Source organism: Furipterus horrens, unplaced genomic scaffold (assembly GCF_987537825.1).
Source record: "Furipterus horrens unplaced genomic scaffold, mFurHor1.1.pri manual_scaffold_2, whole genome shotgun sequence".
Classification (NCBI taxonomy): domain Eukaryota; kingdom Metazoa; phylum Chordata; class Mammalia; order Chiroptera; family Furipteridae; genus Furipterus; species Furipterus horrens.
In genome coordinates, this window is record NW_028327172.1 from 56,914,220 (window position 1) to 56,930,487 (window position 16,268).

General features: G+C 37.4%; 1 protein-coding gene across 1 annotated transcript in view; it reads left to right on the plus strand.

Moving 5' to 3' along the window:
• The first annotated feature begins 445 nt into the window (after window positions 1–445).
• Window positions 446–16,268, plus strand: part of NOX4 (NADPH oxidase 4) — a 166,667-nt gene continuing 150,844 nt past the window's right edge. Inside the window, exons 1-2 of the mRNA XM_090267800.1 lie at window positions 446–547; window positions 1,183–1,278. Of these exons, the coding sequence (XP_090123926.1) occupies window positions 491–547; window positions 1,183–1,278 (153 nt within the window). The 5' untranslated portion in view covers window positions 446–490. The remainder of the gene's footprint in view (window positions 548–1,182; window positions 1,279–16,268) is intronic.

Consider the following 16,268-nt stretch of genomic DNA (forward strand, 5'->3'; position numbering starts at 1 on the left):
GTAAGAGAAGGGAGGCCAAGGTCCCCACTTTAAGTATGAATATGAGGATCGTTTTCCATATCTTTGTCTTTCGGAGCTGGGCACGCTGGGTTCCGGGGCGCCTCTCAATTCCCAGCCCAGGACATCCTGAACAGCGGCCGCCACAACAACAGCCTTACCTCCAGACAAAGGGGCCGGCGCTGCGCGGCAGCCTCGCGCAGCCTCACGCAGCCCTGGGTCGGGTGAGCTCGCCCTTCGCTGCTGAGTGGGCAGCGCAGTCCCGGCGCTGCCCGGAGCCGCTGCGCCCGGAAGACCCGGCTCCGGGGCGCAGACCCCGCCCGGCTGGCTCTGCGCCTGCCTCTGGGCTTCCCTTCAGTCTTTGACCGCCGCCCCCTCCCCCGTCCGGACCCGCCCCGCCCCCCAGGGCGCTGCTGTAACAGCTGCCTGGCTGCTGCCGCACCTTCTCGGCAGGGCAGGCGGACGGTGAGCGCAGCGCAGCGGGCCTGGCGGCATGGCTGTGTCCTGGAGGAGCTGGCTGGCCAACGAAGGGGTTAAACACCTCTGCCTGGTAGGACGGCGGGGAAAACTGTCTGGCGTTGGGTCTCTTGTGCAGGGATTTTGATTCATTCTCTGAGCGTGCGAGGGTGGGAAGCTGAAGTGGAAGTTTTGCCTCGAATTCGAACATTTTCAACTAATAAAACTTTCCCGCTGTTAATACCTGCAGACAGACAATAATGATCCCACCCTCCGTCCAAATGCTTGAGAACTTTCCTACACAGTGATGGGAGAGCGGATGTGGAGGAAGGGAGAAGGGATGACTTTAATGAACACTGCTTTTTCTTAACCCTTTAAACATCTTCCCTTTTTGCTCTTTTCCTAGATTACTTCTGCTTGAGGTTGTGTTTTAACAATAGACAACGCTTGGGACACGGTGATATCACTAATTTCTTAGTCTTGTTTTGCACTGCAGGGGATGTCTGCAGATCATTCAGGAGACCTGTTGACAACCCACTAGGTGCAGGGACTGAGTGAGGTCAGATTTGTTTTCCTTTGAGTGGTTTTCAGCTTGCTGGTTATTTGAGATTGCTTCCTTCAATTACTAATTGAGATTGAAAGTATTGTGTCCAAGGAATGTACTTAAGGTTTCCACTCATCAGGTAATGTTTATGTTTAATTTTTGTTTTCTCCTTTTGTATCATTTAGCTTATCTGGCTCTCCCTGAACGTTTTGCTTTTCTGGAAATCCTTCCTGCTGTATAGTCAAGGGCCAGAGTATCACTACCTCCACCAGATGTTGGGGGTAAGTGGGAGTTGGGTGACTTGGTGGAATGCATTTAATGTGGGCAGACATTGCTACAGTCCTTGGTCAGTTCTTCCATTCATTAAAGAAACGTAGGGGTGTGCACTATGAAATATTTGTTATTCTCTGAAGCGGTCAAGTTTTCCTGATTTGTCATTTATACTTGTCCTGGTTAAAATGATTGAGTGTTTAAGAACCAAAGATAATGTCTGCTAGAGTGAAGTGGATGAGACTGTCGGACCAGGCTAGTCCTGCTTGAGAAAATTTGCTACTTCTTGTCAGCTGCAAAGTGCCTGGAAGATCTGCTTTGCCAGGAGGACCAACTAATGACAAGCTTTTAGTTTTCACCAGTCAAGACTTCAGCTTGACCATAAGCATATCCAGAGGATTTCTGCAGTGTTTCCTCTTACTGCCAGTACTCACAATATATGTGTCTGATGCAGTATTTATTTATTGACATTGAGAAGCAGTTAATTCTTAGTAGTTGTCTGAAATATCTATTTTATGTTGTAAAACATCTATTTATTCAATGATTTATTTGAACTGATGACACACTGGGCACTTTACAAATATTTTGTTGAGGCCAGGAAACTCTTCTTCCAATTTTACCCTTGGGGAAATACAGACTAAGGAAGCTGAATGACATGCTCAAGTAGCATTTGGATGGTCAGTGTCAGAGCTGGATTTGAATGCAATGCTGTCTGGTCTTTTGTTTTTTCCTCATACTACACAGATTTTCTAAACCTTCTCTAGCCCATCTCAGGTACTTATGCCACTAGTTAATATTATTATTCTTTATTATTGGTGTCCAATAGAAATATAATGTGAGTCATAAGTAATTTAAAATTTCCCAGTAGTACATTTAAAAAGTAAGAAAAGGCTAGTGGCATTAACTTTAATAATACGTTTTATTGAAAATAATATATCCAAAGTATTATAATAGATTGAAGTATTCAACATATGGTTAATATTTTAAAATATTATTAATGAAATATTTTACATTGTTCTTTGCCTATTCTTTGAAATATAGCTTGTATTTTACACTTATGCACATCAAAATTCAGTCACTAAATTTTCATCAGAAATACTGGCCTATGTTTAGATTTTATAATTTTTTTAAAAAATATTTTTAAAATTTATTTTTAGATAGAAGAGAAAGGAGGGAAGAAAGAGGGAGAGAAACATCAATATGTGGTTGCCTCTTGAGCGCCCCCAACTGGGGACCTGGCTCGCAATGCACTAAAATTAAGGATTAAAAAAATTGTATAAGAATTGACAAGGAAAATAATATCTTAAACAATGAAAGATGAAATAATGTTGGGATTAATATGCCTTAGTGGAAGTTTTCATTATGATTGTTTATTCTAGACTGGTCTGATCCAGACTTGGAGGCAACATGGTCACGGCTGGTTTATGCCTGAGTTAATGTGCTAATCAGACTGTGTAGTTCCTAGAAGATGTTTAATTATGCCATGCTGTGAATATTGGAATCTTAAAATTATCCATGAGGAAAAAGAAGTCTTTGAGGAAAGCCAAAACAACATCCAAACAAACCAACCAAACTATAACTTCCTCCATCTTCCCATAACAACTATTTTAAAAATTAAGTTTATTGGGGTAACATTACTTTTTAGACAAAGGACTCCATTGATTACTTAAGATAAAATCTGTTTTTTTAATTTATGTATTTTCAAGGAATGGAAAATGTAGTTGCTTGTACCTTAATGGAAAGTACTAATGTATTGTGACCAACTCTGAGAAATTTAGTTTCTTAAATTTTTTGAAATGTCAGAGCAATTTAACTGAGAATATGATCTATAAAAACCTCCGTATTCATGTTTACTTATTTGAATTGTATTTCTGACATTTTAACAAAGAATATAATTTAATTGATTAAAATATTTTAATTTAAGAGGAGAATGAGTTTTATGGTACCAGATTCAATGTCTTGATTTTATATCTTTCCCCCAAAACTAACATATGTGTATGGGCTGTTCAGTTTTAACCTAGTTATTGTTATGATGAGATTTTTTATTTTGCTTTGTATTATAATTATTATTTTAGACCTGCTAAATGGTCATGAAGTTCTTAAAAAAAAATTCTTTTTGGGATACCTGTGGTAATTAGAAGACGTTGAGGTTTTTTTTTTTTTTTTTCTGATTTCACAGTGATGATCTTTCTTTGGTCAATCATTATCCTTTAAGTGATTTAGAAACATTAACTAATTTACCGTCTCAAGAGTCATGGGAGTTATACCATAATTAACATATTTCAGAGACAGAAATCTGATGTTATGTGAGTTTCTTAAGGTCAGAGATTGGCGTCTCTGGACAAATGGACCTAGAATTTTAAGTCAGTATTTTCACTGCTGGCCTAGGCAGCTTTAATTTTGCTGAGAAGGAATATATGCCTACTGTCAATTTCAGAAAAGGCTTGATCATTAACTTTTCCCTTTTATTGCACTGTGGTTTCAATTGGAGATATTTTTAACTAAGTGTATTCTTTTCCTTTTATTTTTAACATTCTGCTATTTGAAAACAATTTACTTCTTATTTATTAACAGGCAAAATGGGTTATATTACTTGGATGCAATCATTATATACTGAATCTGTTTATGATAGATAGAGGCTGTAGGATTTTAGATTTAGAAGAGAGCTTTGATATCTTTACTTAGACTTCATCTTCATTTTCCCAAATAGAAAAAAAGAGGTTGAAGTATATTTGGTCACTATCACCCAGTGAATTAGTGGGTTTGTTACCGTTTTGTTCTGTTGATCCTGTCAGTCCAGTATTTAGCCTGTTATAATGAACAACTCTATGAACTTATGCAAGAACATATTAAACTGTGTACTTGATAGACCTCTAGCTTTTCATCTTTTTTTTATTGGGGGGGGGACCCCCACTCTGTAACAATTCCCCCCTCTCAGACTTAAGACCCTTTATAATCTTGTAAAGGATAATGAGTGAAGGTCTCGTGCTCCTCTATCTGCTTCAAGCTGGACATGGTCATCGTCCTACCTACGCTTGGGTCCAGAAATCCCTAATAAGAGTGGGGTTATGGAGGGGACAGTGGCCTTCCCACATGGGGAAGGATCGTGCAGACTCCAGGTCAGTTGGCTGTCCCCAGGCAACAGCATGCTTGGTTTAACAAGCTGGCATTTTTGTTGTATTCTGGGGGTAACAGATTTGACAACAGGGTTAAAAGGCATCATTAAAACCATAACCATTAGATGAAAAAAGGCAGGGATTAATTTTTCAATGTCCCACATTAGGAAAAAAAAAGCTTCTTTGGAGGAAGGTGTGTAAGGTACATCACACCTGTCCAAAGCCCTTTTACCCATTATACTTAGTTTGGACTGAGGGGAATATTTTAGGTTTCCCCCTTCTCAGACCTCTGGGCTCTTTCTGTCCAAGCCATTAGGATAGAAAAGAGAAACCAGTTTTAAAGTGAAGCCCAGAGACCAGCCCATGCTTCACCAACCCAGCCACAGCCACTTAGTTCAGCCAAACCGTTGAGTCTCAGGAGGTCTACTTAATAGACCTCTAGCTTTTCATTTTATGTGAAATGATATTTAAAGATGTTCAGCAATTTAAGAAGTTAAGAAACATTATTGATTTATTCCTAAGTAACATATTTCCAGTTGTTGTAGACTTGTCTCAAATTGTTATGGAACCATGAGACACTTTTTATTTAAATAATTCCTGATTCCACAGTATTCTAGCACTTAATGTTTAACCTCTTTGTTTTATACATCTAAATGACACTGTTTAATTCTCTTTTATCAAAACAGCATAGGATTAGGTATTGGAATTTCAGAGATTTTTAAATGTATTTTCTTCATTTCATTAGTAATATCAATAGCAGATGACATTCATTGAGGACTAAGTATCAGGTGTTAAACTAAGAGTTTTGCATGGATTAATATATTTAATCTTCTCATTCACCCTACGGAGTAGGTATTTTAATTTTGCTGCCATGAAACTGAATTAGAGAAGTTCTGTAACTTGCTAGTGAGTGAGAGAGGTAGGACTCTAGCCTAAACATCCTGGTTCTAGAACTTATATTCTTAACCATTGTGCTTGCTGCTTTATGCAACATTAACATTGGACAAAGTCATGTGTAATTGCCATTTGAAAGAACAAGAATAATCAAGTATCAGCCATTTCATGTAGTTCAAACTAATAACAACTATTACAATTTATTAATCATATGCTCTGTCCTTTTATAATCTCACTTAATTTTTAGTTTTTTGAGTAACCTCTGTACTGTTTTCCATAGTGACCACACCAATTTGCAGTCCCACCAACAGTGCACAAGTGTTCTCTTTTCTTATTCTTAAGCTTGAGGCAGACTTGCACAGTTGGTAGGTATTCTGATACTTATTGCATTAATTTGCTCAGGCTTCCATAACAAAGTACTACAGACTGGGTGACTCAAATAACAGAAATTTATTTCTTCACAGATGTGGAGGCTCTATGTTGTATGCTTTCTCCTGGAAAACACCCATTGTAAGGGAGAGGAGCCTACTGAACTGTGGAGTGTTAGCAGGACCCTGGGGATTGTTCTAGTTTGTTATTCGAATTTGACAGATCATCTTGGTATAGTTAAACACCTTCTTTATAGACTCACTGGAAAGCTCAATGTGGATGGTAGGTCTTCTAACTTTAGTCAATATTTCTAGTTTATCATATAAAGCATCGCATTATCATAATTTTGATTTTTAAAGTGCCTAGGTAATTGTGGGGAGGAAAATCAAACAGCTCTAATCCCTTTTTTGACAAGATCATGGGTTTTGGAACTACATGGGAGTTTGAATCTTGGTTCAGGCGTTTATCTCCCTTATGATTGTGACAAGTTAACTTCTCTGAGCCTAAGTTTATATCATCTAACAATCAGGCTGAAACCTTTACCTTATGTTAGTTGTGAAGATTACATGAAAACATTCATGTGAAATGCTTAGCACCTGGTGCATGTGCACTTAGCAAAAGATAACTATTATTGTAAATTTTAAGTAGTATTATTTAGTTTTAATGGTGGTAATACTATTAATAGTACTAAACAGTAATATTATAAATGATTTATGTTCATAAGTAAAAATACTTAAAAACTTTAGAGAAATATAAAGGTGGAAGGAACTTACTTAGCATAGAGCAGATGGCATTAGGACAGGGAAGCATTCTTTCCTTTGGTTGATGTCTGGCCACCTCCTTTATCCTTCTGGACAAAGGAAGGCTAGCTGCTGATATTTGTAATCATCACAAAATTTATGGCAACTTGGTTACAATTGCTGAATGGAATTTCAGCATGAGGTAGAATGCATTTCATTCAAAAGAGCATTTATTAATCTTCACAAACCTTGAAGTGTTCAACAGATAAACAAGGGAAATAAAGCCTATCACACAAGATTATTTGCGAAACTTAAATAAAATTAAAAGAAATAATAATAATAGTTAGAGCCAACATTCATTGAAGTGTTCTCTGGAGCCAGACATTATGTCAAGATTTTTATACATTCAGTGTCAGTGTCTTATCTAATCTACAAGGTAGATTCTGTTACACAAGAGGAAACTAAAGTACAGAAATTATAACTTTCTAATGGATTAAAGTTCCTAACATTGAGCCCTTATATAATAGGAGTTCCAAAAATGCCAGCTTTTCTTTTTCCTTCCCTCTTCTCTCATCCTTTGTAGCCATATACAACAATTCACTTAAATGTTCTGTACCTCATAAAACATGATGAAACTATCCTTCTTATCTCAGAGTTCTGTGCTGAGGATTAGAGGATTCAAAGGATACAGAATTACTTTGAAGAACTGAAAGCATCTCAGATGTTTAAAAAAAAAAAACTGGTTGTAATCACATACCGTTTGTGTCTCCTGTTCATTCCTACCAGATTTTAGGGCCCCAGGCGTGGTACTGTATCAGAGATCTAGGAGTCATAAAGGACAGTTTGGACAAAGGAATGAGGAAATTTCGTCTTCATTACAGAAACATTTCATATAGCCACTAACATCCAATATGCTTTAAATTTACAGTGTTCTCTACTTAAGTGGGATCTTGAAGGCCTGTGACATGTAGTAATTAATAATTTTGCTAAAGCATGAACTAAGTGAGATCTTAGTATAAAGGTAAATTACCTGGTGGGAAGTGAGCTTACTTCTCCTCTTAGTTTCCCTGTCTTAATGCTGCTTTGTAATGTGATAAAAGTAAAAAAACGTGATAAAAACTTACGCTTGTGAAAAGCAGTTTTTGTTGAATTCTATTGTAGAAATGGGACTAAAGAAAACACAGATAGATTAAGAAGATGAACTTTTCGTGATCAATAGAATTTGTTTACATTTTTAGACAATGACTTATCTATGTATAATAAATCCAAAACATGTTCTACAGAGTAAAGAAATGAATACTTGAATGGTTTTCATGGATTTAGAAATTGTTAAAGGTCTCCAGACACATGAAGAATTTTAGAGGTCTGAAACAGTTGGAGGCAAGAAGAGATGAATGATGTATAAAATGTGGAAGCATTTTATATATGTGAGCTTTTTTTTTTTTAAGTGGGTGCTCTAACATTAAGATAAATTAATGAGGGGACTTCCGGCCAAGATGGAGGCTTAGACGGACACGCTAGGTCTCCCTCTACAACTATAGTGGAATACAACTACTTTAAAACAAAGGATAACTAGAAATTCCAGAAAATAAAGCTACACGGAAGCCCAACATATGAAGTTATAAACCAGCGGTGCCATTTGGGCAGGTAAGAGTTAAAGAAGGCAAAGCTGTTTGCGGAGCGGCGGGGTGGGGCGGCGAAAAATCCTGGAGGCAATCAAGCCCCTGGCGTGCGTGACTCCAATCAAGCCCCTGGCTTGCGCGACTCCGGGCGCTGGGGAGCAGCCGCAGCATCGCCTTGAACAGTGAGGCCCAGGGGGGCGGGAGGACGGATCCCGGTCTCCTAGCTGAATAACTGTGTGAATCCATCTTGGACCCCCGCCCCCACAGAAAGCACCACAGGGCGGCGAAATAGGTCGCGGACAGGCAGGCGCCGGCGGTCGCTGATTTGTGATGCGTACGCAGGCACTGCCCCCTGCCCCCGACAGCCGGCCCAGGAAAACAAAACGCATCTGTCAAAATGAGGCAGGCAACTATAGAGATCCCGGTAACACAACTCACCAGGCAGCAGATAGAGAACCTGACAGATGAACAGATAAGAAACCTGTCAGAGGCTCAGTTCTGGGCCATTGTTATCAGGTGGCTTACAGAATTCACAAAAGAGCAGGAAAAAGATATGAAAGAAGCGAAAAACTTTCATAACGAAAGGAACAAAACCACATACGAGACAGATGGTGAGGAATCCAGAGTCCATTTCAACAAACTGGAATATGGAGAAGGAACAAGCAGTCAACCAATGCAGCGAGAGGAAATGGCAAGCAACAATGAGAGGATCAGAAACCTCTGGGACAGCTATAAAAGGCCCAACATAAGAATCATTGGTTTGCCAGAGAATGAGGAAGATGAACTAGAACTTGAAAAATTGAGTGAAAATATAATAAAGGAGAACTTCCCAGACTTGGGGAAGGGAATAGACTTGCAGATCCAGGAAGCAAGGAGAGTTCCCAAGAGACTGGACCCAGGGAGAACCACTCCAAGACACATTATAATCAAAATGTCAAAAATTAAAGATAAAGAGAGAATCTTAAAAGCAGCAAGAGAGAAGAAAAGAATTATGTACAAAGGGGTCCCAATTAGACTATCAGCTGACTTCTCAAGGGAAACCCTACAGACAAGAAGGGACTGGCAAGAAATATTCAAAGTAATGAAAATCCAAAACCTACAACCACGAATACTCTATCCAGCGAAATTGTCATTCAGAATAGAAGGACAGAGAAAGTGTTTCCAGGACAAAATAAAACTGAAAGAGTTCATTAGATCCAAACCACTGTTATATGAGAAGTTAAAGGGACTGGTTTAAAAAACAGAAGCTAGGGAGATGAAACAAAGGCAAACGAAACAGGCAACGAGAGTGGAAAAGGAACTGTGGGTAAGGGAAACATAGTGGGGGGAGGCCAACAGGGAGGGGGAGTGGGGAGAGGGAGGGAGATGATATAGGAATTGGGGATCATGGTAGGAGGGAATGGAATAGACGGAGAGAGGTTGGGAGGAACTGTAAGCACAACTAATGGACATAATCTAAAAGGGGGGGACAACTGGAGGGAGGGGGCCACCGGGTGGAGGGGAGCAGAGGGAAGGGAAAGGGGCACAAATGTAATATTTTAATCAATAAAACACATTAAATCTGAAAAAAAAAAAAAAAAAAAGAAGGTACCAAATAAGGAAAAAAAAAAAAAAAAAAAAAAAAGATAAATTAATGAAATTTTGGTGAAAGCCTTTCTGACTATATTCCTTTTATCTATGATAAGATTTTCTAACAGATGATTCCAAATTGCAAGTAATTTTGTTTAATAAAATCTGGAAAACTCAGGTCCATTGGAAGGATCTGAAGTGGTAGTGATCCAAACAAGTTTTTTTTTCCCCTCATGCTATACTTTTGGTTTTCTTGGTTAACTTTCTTTTTCCCTAATGTACTCTCTTATTTATTTATTTATTTATTTATCTATTTATTACCCTTTTAAATAGTTTAGTTTTTTATTGTATTTTTTTCAATTACCATTTATCCTACTTATACCCTCTTCCACCTTCACCTACTCCCTCCCTGCCCCTTGCCCCCACAATCATCACACTATTGTTCTTGTTCATGGGTCCTTTTCCTTTTTGTTTGGTCCCCCGACCCCCACCCCACCTCCTACTCAGAGATGTCAGCCTGCTCTCTTTCTATGACTCTGTCTCTATTTTGCTTGTTAGTTCAGTTCATTAGATTTCACATATGAGTGAAATTGTATAGTATTTGTCTTTCTCTGACCAGCTTATTTCAGTTAGCCTTATGTTCTCCAGGTTCATCCATGCTGTTGCAAAGGATACAATTTTCTTTTTTTTTTTATGGCCAAGCAGTATTCCATTGTGTAAATGTCCCATAGATTTTTTATCCATTCATCTACTGATGGACACTTGGACTGCTTCCATATTGTGGCTATTGTAAATAATGCTGCAGTGAACATAGGGGTGTTTATGTTCTTTCAAATTAGTGTTTCAGGTTTTTTGAATAAATTCCAAAAAGTGGAATCTCTGGGTCCTAAGGCACTTCCATTTTAATTTGCATTTCTCTGATGGTTAGTGACAATGAATGTCTTTTCATATGTTTATTGGCCGTCTCTATGTCCTCTTTGGAAAAGTGTCTATTCAGGTCCTTTGCCCATTTTTTAATTGAATTGTTTGTTTTATTGGTGTTGAGTTTTATAAGTTCTTTATAAATTTTGGATAGTAACACATTATCAGATGTATTGGTGAATATGTTCTCCCATTTCATGGATTGTCTTTTCATTTTGTTGATGGTTTCCTTTGCTGTACAAAAAATTTTTAGTTTGTGTATTCCCATTTGTTTTTTGTTTTGTTTCCCTTGTCTGAGGGGATATATCAGAAAAAATATTGCTACAAGTAATGTTTGAGATTATACTGCTTATTTTTTTTTTCTATTTTTTATGGTTTTGAGTCAACATTTAACTCTTTAACACATTTTGAATTTATTCTTGAGTGTGACATAAGAAGGTGGTCTAGTTTAATTTTTCTGCACATATCTGTCCAATTTTGCCAGCACCATTTATTGAATAAACTATCTTTAACCCATTGTTTGTGCTTGCTTCCTCTATCAAATATTAATTGACTATAAAGGCATGGGTTTATTTCTGGGCAGTATGTTCTGTTTGTTGATTTATGTGTCTGTTTTTATGCTGGTACCCCGCTCTTTTGCTTACTGTGACCTTATAGTATAGTTTGATATAAGGTAGCATGATTCTTCCAATTTTGTTTTCCTTTCTCAAGATCACTGTTGCTATTTGGGCTCTGTTTGGTTTCATATAAATTTTTGTAATATTTGTCCTTGTTCTGTGAAATCTGTCATTTGTATCTTGATAGGAATTGCGTTGAATCTATAGATTGCTTTGGGTAGTATGGACATTTTACTGCTGTTAATTCTTTCCATCCATGAACATGGTATGTGCTTCTATTTATTTGTATCTTCTTCAATTTCTTTCTTCAGTGTCTTACAATTTTCCAAGTACAGGTCTTTTATATCTTTGCTTAAATTTATTGCTAGGTATTTTTTTTTTCTTTTTAAAGTAATTGTGAATGGGATTGTTTTCTTAATTTGCATTTTTGATAGTTCATTATTAGAATATAAAATGCAACTGATTTCTAGATATTAATTTTGTATGCCGCTAATTTACTGAATTCATTTATCAGTTTAGTAATTGCTTGGTAAAATTTTACGCATTCTCTATTTAGAGTGTCATGTCATCTGCAAATAAAGACAGTTTTACTTCTTCCTTTCCAATTCGGATGCCTTTTATTTCCTCTTTTTGTTTGATTGCTGTGGCTAAGACTTTCAATACAATGTTGAATAAGAAAAGTGAAAACGGACATTTCTATCTTGTTTCCACTTAAGGGGAATGCTTGTAGTTTTTTGCCCATTGAATGTGATATTGGCAGAAGGTTTGTTATATGTGGCCTTTATTATATTTAGGTTTTATTCCCTCTATTCCCACTTTGCTGAGAGTTTTTATCATAAATGGTTGCTGGATTTTATCAAATGCTTTTTTTTTTCATTTATTGATATGAACATGTTGTTTTTATCTTTCATATTATTTATGTGGTGTATCACATTGATTGGTTTGTAAATGTTGTACCAACCTTGCATCTCTAGAATAAATCCCACTTGATCATGGTGTATAATCTTTTTGATGTATTGCTGCATTCAGTTTGATAATATTTTGTTGAGGATTTTAGCATCTATGTTTATAAGGGATATTGGGCAATAATTTTGTTTTTTTGTAGTGTCTTTATCTGGTTTTGGAATTAAGATAATACTGGTCTTGTAAAATGATCTTGGGAGTCTTTTCGCCTCTTGAATTTTTTGGAATCTTTTGGGAAGGAGAGGTTTTACTTCTCAGAATGTTTGGTAGAATTCATCTCTGACGCCATCCAGTTCAGGGCTTTTCTTTGTTGGAATTTTGATTACTGCTTGTTTTAGTAGGTGTAATCTGTTTATTCAGATTCTCTGACTCTTCCTGGTTAAGATTTGGAAGATTGTATATTCTAGGAGTTTATCCATTTTGTTCAATTTATTGGCATATGGTCGCTTGTAATATTTTTTTACAATCTTTGTATTTCTTTGGTGTCAGTTGTTATTTCTCCTCTTTTGTTTCTGAATTTATTAATTTGGGTTCTCTCTATTTTGTCTGATGAGTCTGGTTAAAAGTTTGTCAATCTTGTTTATCTTTTTGAAGAACTAGCTCTTGGATTCATTGATTTTTTTGTATTAGTTTTTTAGACTTATTTATTTCTGCTCTGATCTTTTTTATTTTCTTCCTTCTCACTTTGGCCTTTGTTGTTCTTTTTCAAGTTCCTTTAAATGTAAATTTAGATTGTTTATTTTAGCTTTTTCTAGTTTCCTGATATAGTCCTGTATGGTATGAGTTTCGCTCTTAAGACTGCTTTTGCTTTGTCCTACCAATTTTTGGTAGTTATGTTCTCATTTTCATTTGTTTCAAGGTATCTTTTTATTTATTCCTTGTTCTCATGTTGACCGTTCAGTGTTTAATAACATTTTATTTAGCTTTCTTGTTTTTGTGTACTTTCCAGTTTTTTTTTCTTGTGTTTAATTTCTAGTTTCATATCATTGTGGTCAGATAAGATGCTTGATATGATTTCAATCTTCTTAAATTTATTGAGACTTATTTTGTGTCCTAAAATATTGTCTGTACTAGAAAATGTTTCATGTGCACTTGAAAAGAATTTATGTTCTGCTGCTTTGGGATGAAATGTTCTGAAAATATCAATTAAATCCATTTGATCGAGTATGTCATGTAAGGTTTCAATCTCCTTGTTGATTTTCTGTCTGGAACATCTATCCATTAGAGTCAATGGGGTGTTAAAATTTCCTACTATGACTTTGTTTCAGTCTCTCTCTTTATGTCCATCAAGATTTGCTTTGCATATTTATTGCTCCTATGTTGGGTACATTAATGTTTACTAGGGTTATATCATCTTGTTGGATTGTTCCCTTTATCATTATGTAGTTTCCTTCTTTGTCTCTTACTGTAGTGTTGGTTTTAAAGTCTATTTTGTCAGATATAAGTATTGCTATCCCAGCCTTTTTTATTTTTTCTGTTTGCATGAAATATATATTTTCCATCCTTCTAGTTTTAGTCTATGTATATCTTTCGTTCTGAGGTGGGCCTTTTGGAGACAGCATATATATGGGTCTTGTTTTCTTATTCATTCAGCTACCCTTTGTCTTTTGATTGGAACATTTAAGCCATTTACATTTAAGGCAATTATTGATAGATATGTATTTATTGCTATTTTATATTATAACTATTTTCCTCCATTTTTTTCTTCCTCCTCTCTGTTTCTTTTCCTTCTACTTTTCCTCCTTCTCCTTCTTCTTTCTTTCTTCTTTTCTTTAAGCAAACCCTTTAACATTTGTTGCAGTACTGGTTTTGTGTTAACAAACTCCTTTAGCTTTCTTGTATGGGGAACTTTGTATTTCTCCTTCAATTTTAAATGATAGCCTTGCTGGGTAAAGTATCCTTGGTTATAAGTCCTTGCTTTTCATCACCTTGAATATATCATGCTAATCCCTTCTCATATGAAATGTTTCTGTTGAGAAATCAGATGGCAGTTTTGTGGGAGTTCTGTTGTTGGTAACTAACTGCTTTTCTCTTGCACGTTTTAAGATTCTCTCATTGTCATTAAGCTTTGTTATTTTAATTATGTGTCTCGGTGTGGACCCCTTTGGGTCCATCTTTTTTGGGACTCTCTGCATTTCCTGGACTCGTGTGTCTTTTTCCTTCACCAGATTATGGAAATTTTTGGTCATTATTTCTTTTTCTTTTGCAGATTTTATTTATCTATTCTTTTACAGAGAGGGGAAGGGAGGGAGAAAGAGAGGGAGAGAAACATCACTGTGTGGTTGCCTCTCCTGCGCCCTCAACTGGGGACATGGTCTGCAACCCAGGCATGTACCCTGACTGGGAATCGAACCAGTAACCCCTTGGTTCACAGATTAGTGCTCAATCTATTGAGCCACACCAGCCAGGGCCAGTCATTATTTCTTTAAATAGGTTCTTGATCGCTTGCTCACTCTCTTCTCCTTTTGGTATAGTCATGATTCAGATTTGTTATAGTTCATGTCCCAATGGTCCCTTAAACTCTCTTCATGTTTTTAAATTCTTTTTTCTTGTTGCTGCTCTGCTTTGGTTTTTTCTACTTTGTCTTCCAAATCGCTCATTTGATTCTCTGTGTTATCTAACCTATTGTTTATTCCTTCCAGTGTCTTATTTATTCCAGATTTGCATTCTTTGTTTTTGACTGGTCTGTTTCCATGGTTTCTATGTCTTTTTTCATGCTGTTGAGTATCCTTATAATTGTTACTTTAAACTCTATATCTGATAAATTGCTTCTCTCATTTCATTTAGCTCTTCTGTATCTTTCTCGTGTTCTTTTGTTCAGAGTCTGTTTGTATTCTATTCTCATTTTGTCTGCCTCTTTATATTTGTTTCTTTATATTAAGTAGATCTTCAAATACTCTGGTAAAGGTAGACCTATGTCAGACACTGCCTCTGACTGACCCTGGGCAACCTGTTTGGTGGTATCAGTGATCCACAGCTTGTGGCTCCCTCTGCTGGGCCTGGGTGTATGATGAAAGGGTCAAGCTGGGCACCAGGGCTGGCTTTTACCAGCACTGGCCCTGGTTGGAGGGTCAGCTAAAGTCTCAGAGCTCCCAGTGATCTACCATCACCTGCAGGCTTTCTTTTAGGCTTAATCACAGAAAGTAACTCCAGGTGCACACCTCAGCAGTTGGATTTTAGCTCCACAGGGCCAGGCAAGAGGGATTCCTGTGGGTGGAGCTATTGCTCCACCTCAGGCTGATGCCACTTGGAGGGGACTGATCTGCCTGAGAAATATGGCTTCTGCAGTATGGGGAATGAGTGAGCACAGGGATCCTGGAAGGTGGCCAATCAACTCTTTCCCCAGAGCTACCAACCCCAGGCTCTCATGTGGCTCTAGCCTGCTCTGACCTCCCTCTTCCGGAGTCCATGGTAAGTGGCTGCAAGTGAAATTTTGTGTGTTATTCTTTCAAGGGTCTCTCTGTGTCTCTAGCTGTCTCTTCCTGGTGAATACAAACCCTGCTGCTTTTCACAGTTGGCTGTTATTTGAGTTCCTATGCTGGTTCTGATGCTGTGCTGGGGAGCCCAACTTGGGGTTTAAACCTCACATTTCTCCAGGAGAAGCCCCTTGATTGCTGAAATATCCCTCTAGACTAGAATTTCAACGTCCACCTGTGGGAGATCAGCCAGCCCTCTCATGCCTCCGCATTTCCTATCAGTCACGTTGTGATGATGTAGTTTCCTCTGTAAGTCCTTGGTTATAAGGCTTATCTCCAGTTGGTTATTCAGGATGTTTTTTGTATAATTTAGTTGTAATTCCAGATTGGTCTTGGGAAGAGGTTACTGTAGCTTTCACCTATTCTGTTGCCATCTTAGATCTTCTCCATCAATATACTTTCTTTTACATGCCTTCCAATTAGCATATTATCCTTAGTGAACTTCATGTCACCCCATCTCCAATGAGAACATGGATTTCAAGGGGAATGAGGTACCCTAGGAAGAGATAGTTCTGGAACAAGAAAATAAGAACCACCTATTGAGAACACAGATGAGATATGGTGTTTTTTCTTGGCTAAGTTACTTTTTATAGTTTACCTTGGGCCTTTAAGCATTGTTAATTTTCTTGAATTGAAAGTCTTGGGCTTTGTAAAGCACATTTATAAAGTGATTTTAGTTATGCAAACAAAGGTAAAAATACATTTTTTGTTTTT